This window comes from Oncorhynchus clarkii, chromosome 30, assembly GCF_045791955.1.
Source record: "Oncorhynchus clarkii lewisi isolate Uvic-CL-2024 chromosome 30, UVic_Ocla_1.0, whole genome shotgun sequence".
NCBI classification, from domain to species: Eukaryota; Metazoa; Chordata; class Actinopteri; order Salmoniformes; family Salmonidae; genus Oncorhynchus; species Oncorhynchus clarkii.
In genome coordinates, this window is record NC_092176.1 from 18,113,015 (window position 1) to 18,130,633 (window position 17,619).

General features: G+C 44.9%; 1 protein-coding gene across 2 annotated transcripts in view; it reads right to left on the reverse strand.

The window, feature by feature from the left end:
- Nucleotides 1-1,400: 1,400 nt before the first annotated feature.
- LOC139390022 (PDZ and LIM domain protein 2-like) overlaps nt 1,401-17,619 on the reverse strand; it is a 59,201-nt gene continuing 42,982 nt past the window's right edge. The window contains exons 7-10 of one of the 2 annotated variants that reach the window (XM_071137127.1): nt 10,397-10,515; nt 3,583-3,731; nt 2,848-2,962; nt 1,401-2,578 (exon numbers count right to left, since the gene is read on the reverse strand). In XM_071137127.1, coding sequence (XP_070993228.1) covers nt 2,380-2,578; nt 2,848-2,962; nt 3,583-3,731; nt 10,397-10,515 — 582 coding nt within the window. In that variant the 3' untranslated portion in view covers nt 1,401-2,379. The remainder of the gene's footprint in view (nt 2,579-2,847; nt 2,963-3,582; nt 3,732-10,396; nt 10,516-17,619) is intronic. The other variant, XM_071137128.1, reaches the window with a different exon arrangement.

The window sequence follows — 17,619 nt, forward strand, 5'->3', positions numbered from 1 at the left end:
ACTGTTCAGGGGAGACTGCGTGAATCAAGCCTTCATGATGAATACAGAAAAAAAAAACACTACTAAAGGCCACCAATAAGAAGAAGCAACTTGCTTGGGCCAATAAACACGACCAATGGACATTAGACCGGTGGAGATCTGTTTTTAGATGTTTGGTTCCAACCACCGTGTCTTTGTGAGACGCAGAGTAGGTGAACGGATGATCTCCACGTGTGTGGTTCCCACCGTGAAGCATGGAGGTGGTTGAGTGATGGTGCTTTGCTGGTGACACTGCCTGTGATTTATTTGGAATTCAAGGCACACTTAACCAGCATGTCTACCACCGCAGCGAAAAGCCATCCCATCTGATTTGCGCTTAGTGCGACTATCATTTATTTAAACAGGACAATGACCCAAAACACACCTCCAAGGCTATTTGACCAAGAAGGAGAGTGATGGAGTGCTGTATCAGATGACCTGGCCTCCACATTCACCTGACCTTCACCCAATTGAGATGGTTTGGGATGAGTTGGAACGCAGTGTGAAGGAAAAGCAGCCAACAAGTGCTCAACATATATGGGAACTCCTTCAAGATTGTTGGAAAAGCATTCCATGTGAAGCTGGTTGAGAGAATGCCAAGAGTGCACAAAGCTGTCAAGGCAAAGGGTGGCTACTTTGAAGAATCTCAAAATATATTTGGATTTGTTTAACACTTTTTTGGTGCTACATGATTCTGTATGTGTTATTTCATAGTTGATGTCTTCACTATTATTCTACAATGTAGAAAATAGTAAAAAGAAAAACCCTTGGAGTAGGTGTCCAAACTTTCGTGTGGATATACATATATACACACACACACACTATACCAAACATTATGACACATTCCTAATATTGAGTTGCAGCCCCCCCCATTTACTCTCAGAACAGCCTCAAGTCGTCAGGGCATGGAATCAACAAAGGTGTGAAAAGGGATGCTGGGACATGTTGACTCATGCGCTTTTCACAGGTGTGTCATGTGGGCTGGATGTCCTTTGGGTGGTGGACCATTCTTGATACACATGGGAAACTGGGCATGAAAATCCCAGCAGTGTTGCAGTTCTTGACACACACAAGTCGGTGTGCCTGGCCCCTACTACCATGCCCCGTTCAAAGACACTTAAATCTTTTGTATTTCCCATTCATCCTCTGAATGGCACACATACGGTCAACTGTCAAGGCTTCAAAATCCTTCTTTAACCAGTTTCCTCCCCTTCATCTGATTGAAGTGGATTTAACAAGTGACGTCAATAAGGGATCATCGCTTTAACCTGGATTCAACAGGTTAGTCTATGCCATGGAAAGAGCAGGTGTTCTTAATGTTTGTATACTCAGTGTATGTATGCATTATATAAATATATATAAATGTAAAAAAAGAGCAACCGCAATTTGATGTGTTTTTATTAACTGTGACATGAAAATAACATTCTAGTGTTGCTCTCTGGGTGCTGCTGTGAAGAAACAGAATATACAGTAATAGCATCAGCAAACCTCTTCACACTAAAGATATACAAGTCATGCAACCCTGTGCCCACACATGCCTTCTGACATCCTATAATATGGTACTGTATATTGTTCTATCAAAGAAACATTTACAAAACATTCTTATTATATATCACATGTATCTCTATATTCCCTTATCCAACAAAAAGCAATAAGAAAGCAAGTAAGTATTTTATCATTCCAACTAAATTGCAAAAGGAAAACAAACAGGCTTCTGGCTAGAGAGATGAATCCACTAAAACCTTTCAACAGTGAAACCAGTAGCAGGGGAAATGGCAGCAATTCAGGCACTTATTAAACCATCACTTCAAAAGGAATTATCAGAACTCTTGCTCAAGTTGAACACACACAAACTTTGATGTAGATGAAATTTCCCCCTTTATAGTTTGTCTTGTTTTTCAGACGCCTTGTAATTCAAATGAAGAGTTGGTTTCCATTCTTCTGAATGGGTCAGCAGGAGATTCAATGTGATTTAAAGGATTAAATGTTACGCTCCATCATTGATCTGATCCATACACCAGCAGGAAACCAGTCCTGTTGTGTAATAGGTTGGTGTGAATGTGGCAGGCGTAACCCACTAAGTGGTCTGAATAAGATACAGCTGTACATTAGAGCTAACAATGAACCTAAACCAGGAGGGCCTGGGAAAAACAATGTTCCATCCAAATCTCATCCAATTACAGGAAAGGTAAGTAACTGAATGCTATAACTGCAGAGTATAGTTAAATGCTATAGAAATGCTGCAACATCTGAAGCTCCCACTCCTGTTCCCTAGCCCATGGTCTATCGCTGTGAGTCAGTAAGAGGTGGGGTGCCAGCCCTCAGAGGTCCAGGGGAGGGGAAGCTGGGTGTCACGGAGCCTCAGTGGCGGGGCGAGATGGTGGCACGTGGGGCAGTGCCCAGGCCCTGGTAATTCTCGTGGGCATGCTTCTCACAGAACATCTCCTCTCCCACCCAGAAGTGACCTCGCATCTTCAGGTTGAGACCGCACTCTGGTGTAGAACAGGTGTAGCACTCTGGGTGGCGGAAGCGGTCGTCCATGATGCGCACCGCCTGTGTACTGTAGACAGATGGACACAGTCATAAACGAAAACATTGTTTCGGAACCTTTTAATCTTTCTACATTATGTACACAAACACTACGGGAAGGCTCGTTAATTCAGCTCCTCTGTGTTTATGAGGAACATCCTGCACCTTAGGGCAAGTTATCATTGTCAGAGCTTGTATTCGTCAGTTGCTTATTAATCTGTTACGCAATGACACTTCTAGTTACTCCTGTGGACAGAGAAAACATGTCACAACAGGTGACGTGTCATTATGGACTCTTACACAATGCTGATGCCACACTTCTCACAGGTGTGGTACTTGGGGACTCCACCCCCGGGAGATGTTGGTTTTGGGGGGGTGGTTTTGGGGGAGAGCCCTGGGAACCGCACAGCTGCCTCTGCATAAAACAACAAAGTAGAGCACAGTCAGTCAGAGCAAATAGCAGATGGATTCACACACACACACACAGCAGGGAATCAAGGCAGAGTTATGCCTCGGCCAGCCTGGTTATCACATCACTTTTTCTTCTTTACTGCCTTGTGTCAGGTCTGTGCATCCGGTAGGAGACACTGCTTGTCTGAACACCACTAGTTTATGACCCGGTGTGAACAGTGTCCACACACTGGTCGTTATCGCTTCATAAAACTCTTAATACCAGCTCCACTTGTTTTCTTTGCCAGTCCTTTAAGCAAAGTAAAAACAACACACACTGCTCTCCATCAAAAAACATTTTCGAAGTCAGCTCTGGGCCAGGTTATGGCCAGATGCATCTATCGATATCAAATAACTGTCCTAGTATGAAACAATTCAGTAAATTGTGGCAAATTCTGTTGAATTTGCCATAATGACCTCTATCCACCTCGGAGTTGACATCCCGTAGACCCATCAAATTGGTCTCAAACGGGAAGGAGATGAAAGCAAAACACTCCGTCCCACACAGCTGTTTATTACAACAGAAATGCAGCCTGACACAGAGACCGAGTGATGACGAGTGCGTTTATGGGAAGCTCTGCTCACCCTTCTCATCGGCCTCCAGAACCTCCTGTAGCATGCGGAAGGTGTTGGACTGTCGAGGAGCCGTGCGAGACTCCTTGTTCTCCTGGATCATCTTGTAGACCTCTGAATCCCGGTCAAACCTCTGCATGGTAAAGTCAGAGCTGGAACTGCTGTGGGAGAGAAAGAGGGGATGTAGCCATGATCTATTATGTAACCACTCCAATAGATTATTCAGCCAATCCATATCTATGTACGCTCCATGTACAATCTGTCACATCTATGTAGCTACATATGTAGGGGGGGGGGGGGGGGGGGGGGGGGGGGGGGGGGGGAGAGACAGCCAAATTCACTGGGAATACATTACATACATAGGATTAAGAAACAATACTGCCAGCAGCTGCTACATACAACTTGGCAGACAGAGAACTGATACTATATACTCATTGTTGAGTGTGTGGGTGGCTTTTGACCACTCCCTTGGACTCCTCATGTCTTACTCATTGTTAAAAATAAAGTTTGGTCCAAATAATATGTTAGGTACTATATTTACTGAATATGAATCCTATTATTAAAAATAGCACATTTGGATGCACTCAATTAGCTTAACTTCAGAGATCCAATTATATTTAAAAAAAAATATGTTGCAGGAATGCTAATCTTATTTGATTTTAATATAAATGATTTCAGAACAATCTGAGCTGGTGGATGTCGAAATCCTCTTTCTTGTGCTTTTTGAGTTGGAACAACCCGAGAGGAAATCAAGCCAGTGGCAGCAGTCAGCTTTGTGACTGACCTTCAAGCCAAAAGTCTACATTGCATACTGCAGGCAAGTCGCCAAACCAGCCTCTAATCTCAGCCTACACACTCACAACGGAGCTGTATCACCTTCCTATCTGCTTACAGCACGACCTGCTGAAGACATAATGTAGAAGATGCCATGATATCAACTAACTAGCATACATTATTGGTGCAGTGTTTGGGTATTGAGGTGAGGGCATTCCAGCAAATGGCTGACTTCAGAAAGCTAATGTTATTTCTAGTAAAGTAGCACTGTGGCTAAACCTTTCCTGATACCCACCACCACAGCAGCCATGTTTGGCCAAATAAAAGTGGGGAATCCTGCTGTTTGACTACAGACATTTCTGGATGGATTTTTTTTTTTTTTTTAAATCACAGAGATGTGATATTTCTATCATGTACCACTATCCCTCCCTCTCACACAATCACTATATTTATAAGCCACTAGAGCCAAATGGGCCACCTTTTAGATTTGAAGCAAGAGAACAATTCATGGTGTGACTACTTTGGACCAATAGGAGTGCTTGTGGTGGGAAATAGTCTACAGAGAGTTGACACCTCAGGGTAGTTTCTCTGATGCCTAGCTAATTAGCAGATTAGCAGCAGCACAGTAGCACTGCACTTACAGGTTTATGAGCAGCACATTCTTAGCTACTGGGGTGGTGGAACGGAAAAGTGGTTCACTTTATTATTCATGCCATAGTAACTGTGTGTGGTTGCCATTGTTATCCTTGTCGCCGCCTGTCAACTGAGAAAAAAAATAAGAAATGGCCCGAAAGATGACAGTCAAATGTAAACACGGACACACACACACACCCATACAATGCTCTAGTCAACATTGTTTGCCTGGAGGGAGCCTTTCAGTCAGTCAGGTTGTGTGAAAAGTGAAAACCGGTCAGACCGACCTTCAAGTCCCCAGGTGCGGTGTGTTGCCATTCACCTGCAGCCAATTGAGCAGAACATCCCTGCTAAGCTGTCAGTAGATGTCAACCAACACACATCAGCTGGATCTAGCGCTCTGTTCTCATATGCCAGGTTACAGTGTATCTGCCAAAATATTGACCATATAACTTTCTCCTATGCTGGTCAAATCTATGAAAATACCATGGAAAAAAATTATCATTCACATGGCTAAACCTGTTTGGGGCACTATCAAGATTGAGAGATTATTTCATAGCATTTAATGTACGTGTGTGGACTGCAGTTTGTGCCTGCCTTTCATCAGCATTTGGAACTTAGTTCCCAGTGACGTAACATGGCTGAAACAGGAGAAGGCAAAACAACGAGACAATAAATCTCCAAGTGAACCCAATGCTCAGACCCTTTACATCATAGAACATGGTTCAAATTGAAAACAGACTCCCAAAACACACCCTCCAAGTCCAACTCTATACAATATAGAGGGAGATCAGTTACATAAATAGCCATAACTTGAGGAAAATGGAAACATGCCTAATCTATATCATAATGTATGTATGCATACTCATGAAAATAATATTGTCAGCTAGCTTTCATGTAGTACTGCAAGTTTTCACAACAGTTTGAAAGTATTTAAGAAACCGCTCTAGAAAAAGGTTCATGGAAAAAGCCACCTTTTCATGTTTCCACAGCCACAGAGATATCCTGATTACAGGCCGGTAAAGAATCCTCAGTCAAAACAGATGCTGTCAGCTCCAACAGCATTCTCCAAAGTGAGAACAATAAGAGTGTTGGTGTTGTTTACCATTGCTTCCTATCATTTAAAAACACATACTAAATAAAATCCAGTGTTCCCTAAACTCATGACCAAATACAATAAAAGTCAGACAACTCACCTCAGAAACAATGAGGGAACAAAGAGAGGAGAATTCCTTTACAGCTAGCCAATCTTTGCTTTCGGATAAACAGTTGTTCCTGGCTGCACGCCTATCTATCCTAAGCTGTGGTAACCCAGCAAGCAAAGGCACACATCTTTATCTACACCAGACACGGGAGAAGAGCGAGTTTCGGACTAAAAGCTGTGCCTTTTGACTGCCACTCATTGGACTGGAGAGAAAAGAGTCGTTTCAGGGGGTGTCTCTAAGCCTGTGATTGGCTGAGTGGGAGGGGGGGGGGAGGCTTGGTGTGTAGGCTGGGGACTACAGAGTGGGGGGCCAATTAGGGGAGGAAGTGAAATAAGACATTTGGGGGGATAATAGTAAGAGCTGGGTCTGATGCTTAAATCAGTTTTACCCAATTTTTACCAGCTTGTCACATGTGCAACCAGGAAAAAAAAAAAAAATCCTAGACCACCTTTACTCCACACACAGATGTATACAAAGCTCTCCCCCGCCCTCCATTTGGCAAATCTGACCATTATATCCTCCTGATTCCTGCTTACAAGCAAAAACTAAAGCAGGAAGTACCAGTGACTCGCTCAATACGGAAGTGGTCAGATGACGCAGATGCTACACTACAGGACTGTTTTGCTAGCACAGACTGGAATATGTTCCGGGATTCATCCAATGGCATTGAGGAATACACCACCTCAGTCATCGGCTTCATCAATAAGTGCATCGATGACGTCGTCCCCAGTGACTGTACGTACATATCCCAACCAGAAGCCATGGATTACAGGCAATATCCGCATAGAGCTAAAGGCTAGAGCTGCCGCCTTCAAGGAGCCGGAGACTAATCCGGACACTTATAAGAAATCCCACTATTCCCTCAGACGAACCATCAAACAAGCAAAGTGTCAATACAGGATTAAGATTGAATCCTACTATACCGGCTCTGACGTCAGTCGGATGTGGTAGGGCTTGAAAACTATTACTGACTACAAAAGGGAAACCCAGACGCGAGTTGGCCAGTGTCGCAAGCATACCAGACGAGCTAAATACCTTTTATGCTCGCGTTGAGGCAAGCAACACTGAAGCATGCACGAGAGTACCAGCTGTTCTGGATGACTGTGTGAAAACGCTCTTGTTAACCATTGTGAACAAAATCTTTAAACAGGTCAACGTTCACAAAGCCGCTGGGCCAGACGGATTACCAGGACGTGTACTCAAAGCATGTGGACAAACTGTCAAGTGTCTTCAGACATTTTCAACCTCTCCCTGGCCGAGTCTGTAATACCTACATATTTCAAGCAGACCACCATGGTCCCTGTGCCCAAGGAAGCAAAGGTAACCTGCCTAAATGATTACCGACCCGTGGCACTCACGTCCGTAGCCATGAAGTGCTTTGAAAGGCTGGTCATGGCTCACATCAACAGCATCCTCCCGGACACCCTAGACCCACTCCAATTCGCATACCACCCCAAAAGATCCACAGATGACGCAATCTCAATTGCTCTCCACACTGCCCTTTCTCACCTGGACAAAAGGAACACCTATGTGAGAATGCTGCTCATTGACTACAGCTCAGCGTTCAACACCATAGTGCCCACGAAGCTCATCACTAAGCGAAGGATTCTGGGACTAAACACCTTCCTCTGCAACTGGATCCTGGACTTCCTGACAGGCTGCCCCCAGGTGGTAAGAGTAGGCAACAGCACATCTTCCATGGTGATCCTTAACACTGGGGCTCCTCAGGGGTGTGTACATAGTCCCCTGCTGTCCTCCCTGTTCACCCACGAATGCGAGGCCAAACACGACTCCAACACCATCATTAAGTTTGCTGACGACACAACATTGGTAGGCCTGATCACCGACAACGATAAGACGGCCTATAGGGAGGAGTACAGAGTCAATGTGAGCAAGACAAAAAGGAGCCGATTGTGGACTACATGAAAAGGCGTGCCGAACAGGCCCCCATTATCATCGACGGGACTGTAGTGGAGCGGGTCGAGAGTTTCAAGTTCCTTGGTGTCCACATCACCAACGAACTATCATGGTCCAAACATACCAAGACAGTCGTGAGGAGGGCACAACAAAACCTTTTCCCCCTCAGGAGACTGAAAAGATTTGGCATGGGTCCCCAGATCGTCAAAAGGTTCTACAGGTGCACCATCGAGAGCATCCTGACCGGTTGCATCACTGCCTGGTATGGCAACTGCTCAACATCTGACCGTAAGGCGATACAGAGGGTAGTGTGAATGGCCCAGTATATCACTGGGGCCAAGCTCCCTGCCATCCAGGACCTATATAATAGGCGGTGTCAGAGGAAAGCCCATCAAATTGTCAGAGACTCTAGCCACCCAAGTTAGACGGTTTTCACTGCTACCGCACAGCAAGCGGTACCGGAGTGTCAAGTCTAGGACCAAGAGGCTCCTCAACAGCTTCTAACCCCAAGCCATAAGACTGCTGAACAATTCATAAAATCGCCACTGAACAATTTACATTGACCCCTCCCCCCCTTTGGTACACTGCTGCTACTCGCTGTTTGTTTGTTACCTATGCATAGTCACTTCACCCCCACTTACATGTACAGATTACCTCAACTAGCCTGTACCCCCGCACACTGACTCGGTACCGGTGCCCCCCGTGTATAGCCTCGTTATTGTGTTTCTTTTTATTTTAGTCTAGTTGGTAAATCTTTTCTTCTTCTTGAACTGCACTGTTGGTTAAGGGCTTGTAAGTAAGCATTTCACAGTAAAGTCTACACTTGTTGTATTCGGCGCATGTGACAAAGAGTTTGATTTGATTGATATCCTGACAAGTCACATTACAGGGCCTGCCGGAGTAGCCAGAGGAAATAAGCCAAAGTAAACCCTAGCAGAATAGAAAGGTTCCTAAAGAACTGCACACAGACACGCTCCAACCTCTCCAGGAGTAAGCAACAATGAGTATGGCTAAAACAGATGACTTGAGAGGTTGTTAGGAACATTTGAACCGGTTTGAAGAATCTCTACTTTCCTCTAGCTGGTCTTCTTCACTGTTGAGTAAATAGCACTGTGGGAGCAATGACTCTCAGCGTAAGGTACAATCTAAACCTGAATATGATAAAGTCAGGGTTATTTCACAGATGAATCCTCCAACACACATTGAAAGAGTCCGACTTGTAGTGCCAAGACAGCATTTGCTGCAAATATCGGCCACATATTTTGTGGTTAGCTACAGTGAGGGAAAAAAATATTTGATCCCCTGCTGATTTTGTACGTTTTCCAACTGACAAAGAAATGATCAATCTATAATTTTAAAATGGTAGGTTTATTTGAACAGTGAGACAGAATAACAAAAAAAATCCAGATAAACGCATGTCAAAAATGTTATAAATTGATTTGCATTTTAATGAGGGAAATAAGTATTTTACCCCATCTCAATCAGAAAGATTTCTGGCTCCCAGGTGTCTTTTATACAGGTAACAAAATGAGATTAGGAGCACACTCTTAAAGGGAGTGCTCCTAATCTTAGTTTGTTACCTGTATAAAAAGACACCTGTCCAGAGAAGCAATCAATCAGAATCCAAACTCTCAACCATGGCCAAGACCAAAGAGCTCTCCAAGGATGTCAGGGACAAGATTGTAGACCTACACAAGGCTGGAATGGGCTACAAAACCATCACCAAGCAGCTTGGTGAGAAGGTGTCAACAGTTGGTGCGATTATTCGCAAATGGAAGAAACACAAAATAACTGTCAATCTCCCTCGGCCTGGGGCTCCATGCAAGATCTCACCTCGTGGAGTAGCAATAATCATGAGAACGGTGAGGAATCAGCCAAGAACTACACAGGAGGATCTTGTCAATGATCTCAAGGCAGCTGGGACCAAAGTCACCAAAAAAACAATTGGTAACACACTACGCCGTGAAGGACAAATCCTGCAGCGCATTTTTGACATGCGTTTTTCTGGATTTTTTTGTTGTTATTCTGTCTCACTGTTCAAATAAACCTACCATTAAAATGATAGACTTATAATTTTTGTCAGTGGGCAAACGTACAAAATCAGCAGAAGATCAAACACTTTTTTGCCCTCACTGTACGTGCAGTCTTACGTTTTTTTTTACATGTTCCACTGAATTGCTATAGGAGTTTGATTTACCCTTAGCCGTAATTATTTCTAGTTCGACAGAGTTGTTAAATGTGTAGTGTACCCCATGGTAGATCGCTAGAGGAGCTGATGGGTGAGAGACTGTCCTTACCTGCGCCTGGGGGAGACAGACAGCTCGCAGTCGACAGGGCTGTGGGGCGAGTAGCATCCTGGAGGGGTGGGCGTTCGACTGGACACAGAGTTACTCCTGAAGTCTGAAGAGGAGAACTCCTGGGGAGACAGAGCGAGATTAATAAGACGTCAGACTGGTCCGATGTTCAGCCAAACCACCTGTAGATGCTGAAACCCAGACATATACACTGCTCCAAAAAATAAAGGGAACACTTAAACAACAATGTAACTCCAAGTCAATCACACTTCTGTGAAATCAAACTGTCCACTTAGGAAGCAACACTGATTGACAATACATTTCACATGCTGTTGTGCAAATGGAATAGACAACAGGTGGAAATTATAGGCAATTAGCAAGACACCCCCAATAAAGGAGTGGTTCTGCAGGTGGTGACCACAGACCACTTCTCAGTTCCTATGCTTCCTGGCTGATGTTTTGGACACTTTTGAATGCTGGCGGTGCTTTCACTCTAGTGGTATGGCACATCAATGCGAGCTGTGGCAAGAAGATTTGCTGTGTCTGTCAGCGTAGTGTCCAGAGCATGGAGGCGCTACCAGGAGACAGACCAGTACATCAGGAGACGTGGAGGAGGCCGTAGGAGGGCAACAACCCAGCAGCAGGACCGCTACCTCCGCCTTTGTGCAAGGAGGAGCACTGCCAGAGCCCTGCAAAATGACCTCCAGCAGGCCACAAATGTGCATGTGTCTGCTCAAAACGGTCAGAAACAGACTCCATGAGGGTGGTATGAGGGCCCGACGTCCACAGGTAAGGGTTGTGTTTTACAGCCCAACACCGTGCAGGACGTTTGGCATTTGCCAGATAACACCAAGATTGGCAAATTCGCCACTGGCGCCCTGTGCTCTTCCCAGATGAAAGCAGGTTCACACTGAGCACGTGTGTCAGACGTGACAGAGTCTGGAGATGCCGTGGAGAACGTTCTGCTGCCTGCAACATCCTCCAGCATGACCGGTTTGGCGGTGGGTCAGTCATGGTGTGGGGTGGCATTTCTTTGGGGGGGGCCGCACAGCCCTCCATGTGCTCGCCAGAGGTAGCCTGACTGCCATTAGGTACCGAGATGAGATCCTTAGACCCCTTGTGAGACCATATACTGGTGCGGTTGGCCCTGGGTTCCTCCTAATGCAAGACAATGCTAGACCTCATGTGGCCGGAGTGTGTGAGCAGTTCCTTCAAGAGGAAGGCATTGATGCTATGGACTGGCCCGCCCGTTCCCCAGACCTGAATCCAATTGAGCACATCTGGGACATCATGTCTCGCTCCATCCACCAACGCAAGGTTGCACCAGACTGTCCAGGTGTTGGCGGATGCTTTAGTCCAGGTCTGGGAGGAGATCCCTCAGGAGACCATCCGCCACCTCATCAGGAGCATGCCCAGGCGTTGTAGGGAGGTCATACAGGCACGTAGAGGCCACACACACTACTGAGCCTCATTTTGACTTGTTTTAAGGACATTACATCAGTTGGATCAGCCTGTAGTGTGGTTTCCCACTTTATTTTTGAGTGGGACTCCAAATCCAGACCTCCATGGGTTGATAAATTTGATTTCCATTGATAATTTGTGTGATTTTGTTGTCAGCACATTCAACTATGTAAAGAAAAAAGTATTTAATAAGAATATTTCATTCATTCAGATCTAGGATGTGTTATTTTAGTGTTCCCTTTATTTTTTTGAGCAGTGTACTTTATAGAGTAGAATGAGTTTAGAGTTGAGCAATCTGATGAGACCATGAGAAAGAACCATGTGATGGAATATCGCCATAAAGCAGTCAGATAAAAAAAAAAGAGCTATGTTTATTTGAATGCCAGGAATTGTATTCATGTTTGCGTCATCAAGGGCATTGAAGAGAATGTTCTAAACTGAGAAAGCACCAGCATAACTCAAAAGAGAGAGAGAAAAAAAAGAGCTGGACACATGAATAGGGCCAGTCAAGGTCACATACGGAGAGCTCTATATGAACAGGTGACAGAAACTACCTGTTCAGGTGGGCACCCTTAGAGCAGTCAGATAGAAATGTCTTGTGTGGAACAGTCAAATCAAATGAACATTTATTGATTGCGTACACAGATTAGCAGATGTTATCGCAGTATTACAATAATACCTAGCAAAACAAAAAAAAAAACACATGATCCAAAAAGTAAAAAGAAGGAAATATCAGAATGAGAAATGTCAGAGTCCGGAATATTTAGTCGCCTCTAATTATTGGGACAGTAAAGCATTTTTTCCTCTGTGGAGATGGGAGAAACTTCCAGAAGGACAACCATCTCTGCAGCACTCCACCAATCAGGCCTTAACGGTAGAGTGGTCGGATGGAAGCCAATTCTCAATAAAAAGCACGACACCCCACTTGTAGTTTGACAAAAAGGCACGTAAAAGGACTCTTAGCCCATGAAACCAAGATCGAACTATTAGGCCTGAATGCCAAACGTCAGCTCTGGAGGAAACCTGGCACCATCCCTATGGTGAATCATGGTGGTGGCAGCATCATCCTGTGGGGATGTTTTTCAGCGGCAGGGACTGGGAGACTAGTCGGGAAAAGATGAACAGTGCAAAGTACTGAGAGATCCTTGATGAAGTCCTGAGTGCTCTAGAGCAGGTTCTCAGAATGGGGCGAAGGTTCACCTAACAGGACAATGACCCTAAGCACACAGCCAAGATGACGCAGGAGTGGCTTCAGGACAAGTCTCTAAATGTCCATGAGTGGCCCAGCCAGAGCCCGGACTTGAACCCAATCGAACATCAAGAGACCTGAAAATAGCAGTGCAGCGACGCTCCCTGTCCAACCTAACAGAGCTTAAGAGGATCTGTAGAGAAGAATGGGAGAAACTCCCAAAATACAGGTGTGCCAAGCTTGCAGCTTGTAGACTCAAGGCTGTGATTGCTGCCAAAGGTGCTTCAAAAAAGTACTGAGTAAAGGGTCTGAATACTTATGTAAGTACATATGTAAATGGGATAGTTTTCATTTGAATACATTTGCAAAAAATACAAAAAAGCGTTTTTTTTACTTTGCCATTATGGGGTATTGTGTGCAGATTGATGAGGGGGAAAAAACTATTGAATCCATTTTAGAATAAGGCTGTAACGTAAAAAAATGTGGAAAAAGTCAAGGGATCTGAATATTTTCCGATTGCACTGTAGATAGGGCAGCAGTCTCTAAGGTGCAGAGTAGAGTATCGGGGGGTAGCTGCCTAGTGACAGTGTCTATGGTTCAAGGCAGGGTATTGGGTGAAGGCCAGCTAGTGGTGAATGTTTAACAGTCTGATGGCCTGGAGATAAACAGCCTCTATCGGTCTCTCGGTCCCAGCTTTGTTGCACCTGTACCGTCTCCACCTCCTAGATTTCAACAGGATGTGGCTCGGGTGGCTGAGGTCCTTGATGATCTTTTGGCCTTGTGACACCGGGAGCTGTAGAGGTCCTGGAGGGCAGGCAGTGTGACCCCAGTGAAGCGTTGGGCTGACCGCGTCACCCTCTGGAGAGCCCTGTGGTTGCGGACGGTGCAATTGCCATACCAGGTGGTGCTACAGCCCGACAGGATGCTCTCAATGGTGCAGCTATAGAAGTTAATGACGGTCTTAGAGGCAGACAAATTTCTTCAGCCTCCTGAGGATGAAGAGGCACTGTTGCCGTCAAGGAAGTTGAAGCTTTAGTTGCAGAACTGGGATTTATGTTAGCTCTATTCATTTTGTTCTACAGTATCTGTAATGTTTCACTCTACTGAATAACTCCCAGATGTTGAGAATAGAAAACACACACCTATAAGCCTTCACTTCCTAAATATGTAGAGTTAAGACCGTACAAACTCAAACATCTCCCAACAGCAGGAGTGTGTTTTTCCCCTCCACTATAACTCTGGTGCCCATAGCAAAGGCTTGTCCCAGTCATCATGACTGGTGCTAATACATGCTCTGATTTGTCATGGTTTTGCTCCTGCTCCTCCCATATTGCAGGTTTCTAAGGAGTGATCATGAGACACACCCAGCATTCCTGTCCTCTTACTAACCGGTCCCTCCTAATCAATATCACATTTATCTCCCAGCCCTAACTCCATGTGTAGGCTGCCTGTGTCAACCTTGTTAGCTCTTGATTGCTATTTATATCTCAGCTGGGACTCAGCCCCCAGGCCTGATGACAGAGATGCTGTTTGCATGGTAACAGATGTTTGGCTTTGGCTCCCTTGTTCGTTTGAAGAGAAGGGGAGAGCCAACATATACTTCCATCATGGGCCCCAGATGTCCGACAGTTCACACAATTAGGCATGGCAGTTATGAACCATTATATTCTGACGAGAAAGAGAAAATGCCAAACTTCATCAACTTTATTTACCTGGGAGTCAATGGTTTACTGACAATGCTTCCTACTTGAATTACCTAACTGCTCACATGAGAAGCTACTGCTTCTATTTGACCCCAAGAGGGAGCTAGAGTAACATCATTGGTGACAGCCAAGCAGTAGAGCCCTAGAGATCCTGACACCATGGGACTGATTGGATATATACACCTGGTGGTAAAAAAAACAACATTAGGAACACCTGCTTTTTCCATAACAGACTGGCCACGTGAAAGCTTTGCTCTGTTATTGATGTCACTTGTTAAATCCACTTCAAAATCAGTGTAGATGAAGGGGAGGAGACGGGTTGAAGGATTTTTAAGTCTTGAGACAATTGAGACATGGATTGTGTATGTGTGCCATTCAGAGAAGGAATGGGCAAGACAAAATATTTAAGTGCCTTTGAACAGGGTATGGTAGTAGGGGCCAGGCGCACTGGTTTGCGTGTCAAGAACTGCAACGCTGCTGGGTTTCACGCTCAACAGTTTCCTGTGTGTATCAAAAATGGTCCACCACCCAAAAGGACATCCTGCCAACTTGACACAACCATGGGAAGCACTGGAGTCAACATGGGCCAGCATCCCTTTAGAATGCTTGACACCTTGTAGAGTCCATGCCCAGATGAATTGAGGCTGTACTGAAGGCAAAATAGGAGTGCAACTCAATATTAGGAAGGTATTCCTTAGGTTTTGTACACTCAGTGTGTGTGTGTGCATGCATGTGTTTGTGCGTGTGTTTGGTATGCACACGTGTGCAAGTTTAAGGGTTTCCTTTAAGGGTGTCGGTGTGTGTTCGTAGTGAATTTGACCCCAGGGACATGGGGCACGCAGAACACAGGGCACACCTGGTCCACTTCTGAGCAACTCATAACTCAGCCCAGACACTTTTACTGTCAGGAATCCCAACAAACAAATATACTTTATTATAAAGCTATGCACTGCATCTAACTATGACCACCTGAGATCCTATTCTAAGCAGCTTTCAGACACACGCAACAAAATATTTATTTTCTATGGGGTATTTAGCTAAATAAAAGAGTGAAATGAAGGTTGAAAAGCATAAGCTACAAAAAAAGATTGAGCATTAAAATAAATCTGTTTAGAAAGGCAGCTGAATGAAGAAAAAGAGATACTTCAGACTGAAGTCATTACAAAACACACAGCTGATGTTATTGTGGTTCAATGACTACTGTATTGTATACAGTTGGAGTGAACAGCAGGTATGAATAAGATGGCTTACAAACTTTCCTAACCAGTATTATCTTCTGTAGTTTTATGATGTGACTCCCTGTCCAGATTCGTCATCAGCTGGCATCAATGCCCTCAGAAGCCCATCCCAGGAAAAGCTGCGTCTCCACCCCACTCCAAACCACCCCACCTCCCAGCCCCAGAACAGGCCTGGGGCTGACTGAGGCATGGGCACTGGTGGAGCCAGGAACGGTCTCCATAACCAACAGCACCCGCTTCCAATTCAGCAGCTCTTTGAACAATGGCTCTGCTCTCAAACGGTCCAGCTTTTCCTTTTCTAGGGCAGATCACTGCTCAATGCCAGGAAGCTTTTACCAGCAACGATCAGTGTTCTCCATATCATCTTTGAATAAGTGCAGAAACCCTCTCCCTTCTCCTGCTATTAGCTACAGAAGTCAAGATGTCAGTCTTGTGACGAACATTTCCTATGGAAATACTTTCTAATGGCTACATGTCATCTTATGACAACCTGTAGTTGTACTTTTTATAAATCTTGCTAATCAAGTAGTAAGAGTCCAAATCTAAGATGGTTGCATCTTTCAGAACATCTTTATTCTCTCAGATTCAATGAAGTCTTCTGTCAGCATCAGTAAACAACTGAAGGCATGTTTTCAGAGACATGTTTTAGCCAGCCCAGTGATTGAGTGCTTTAATCACAGCTGTGATCTATGAGGCCCGAGGGAAATGAAGGAGTTATGAAAAAAAGTTCAACAAAAGCAACAAACAGACAGCTGTGATTGAGTTGACCTTAGATGGGCTCAGCAGCTTGGTCTGGAGAAGCAGTGGAGTTTGGGCATCAACAACACATTTCTATTATCCTCTGTGCTCCTGACCTTTAACAAAAGCAGCCATGGCATCTCGAATGGCAGCGATGCCCCCTGTGGATGCCCCCAGGGGAGGCCACTCACTGGCAGAGGGGCACCGCCAGCCGGGCACAATGGCTGTGTCTTGGAGAAGGTGAATGGTGTTGGTAATGTTGAGAAGGAGGGGAACATAGAATCAACAGACAATTAGTATTGGTTCCTCTGACTGGCTGGTTGACTGGCTGGCAGGGGAGGAGGCCTTCCCAGAATAGACCTGCTCTGAACTGTAATCAGAAGCTCTTAACGAGCCCCAGATCACCAGAGACCACCACTGTCTGCCTGTTGCACAAAGCCTGGGTGTGCACAGGACAAATAACACTTCAAAGCCAACTCTGAAGTTGAAGGCCCAGTGCAGTCAACAATGTGACTTTCCTGTGTTTTATATACATTTACACACTGAGGTTGGAATAATACTGTGAAATTGTTATTGTAATAATGCCCTTTTAGCATAAGTGAGGTTTGAAATGTCAGCCTGTTTTGGTAGGAGTTTTGGCCTGCCTGGTGACATCACCAGGTGGTAAATTAGTTAGAGCAACAACCTCTGCCAATAACAGCTAGTTTTCCATTTTCCCCTCCCCACTCAGACCACTCCTAGCAAAATTCTTGCTTCAGGCACTTCGTTACCCAGAAATTATTTGAGAGAAACATGGCTGCATTGGGCCTTAACATTTAATCCACATGCCACTCGCCTTGCTACTATTTTGCCACCGAAATATGCTGTCATACTTGATTAAGCAAATCAACTACAGAA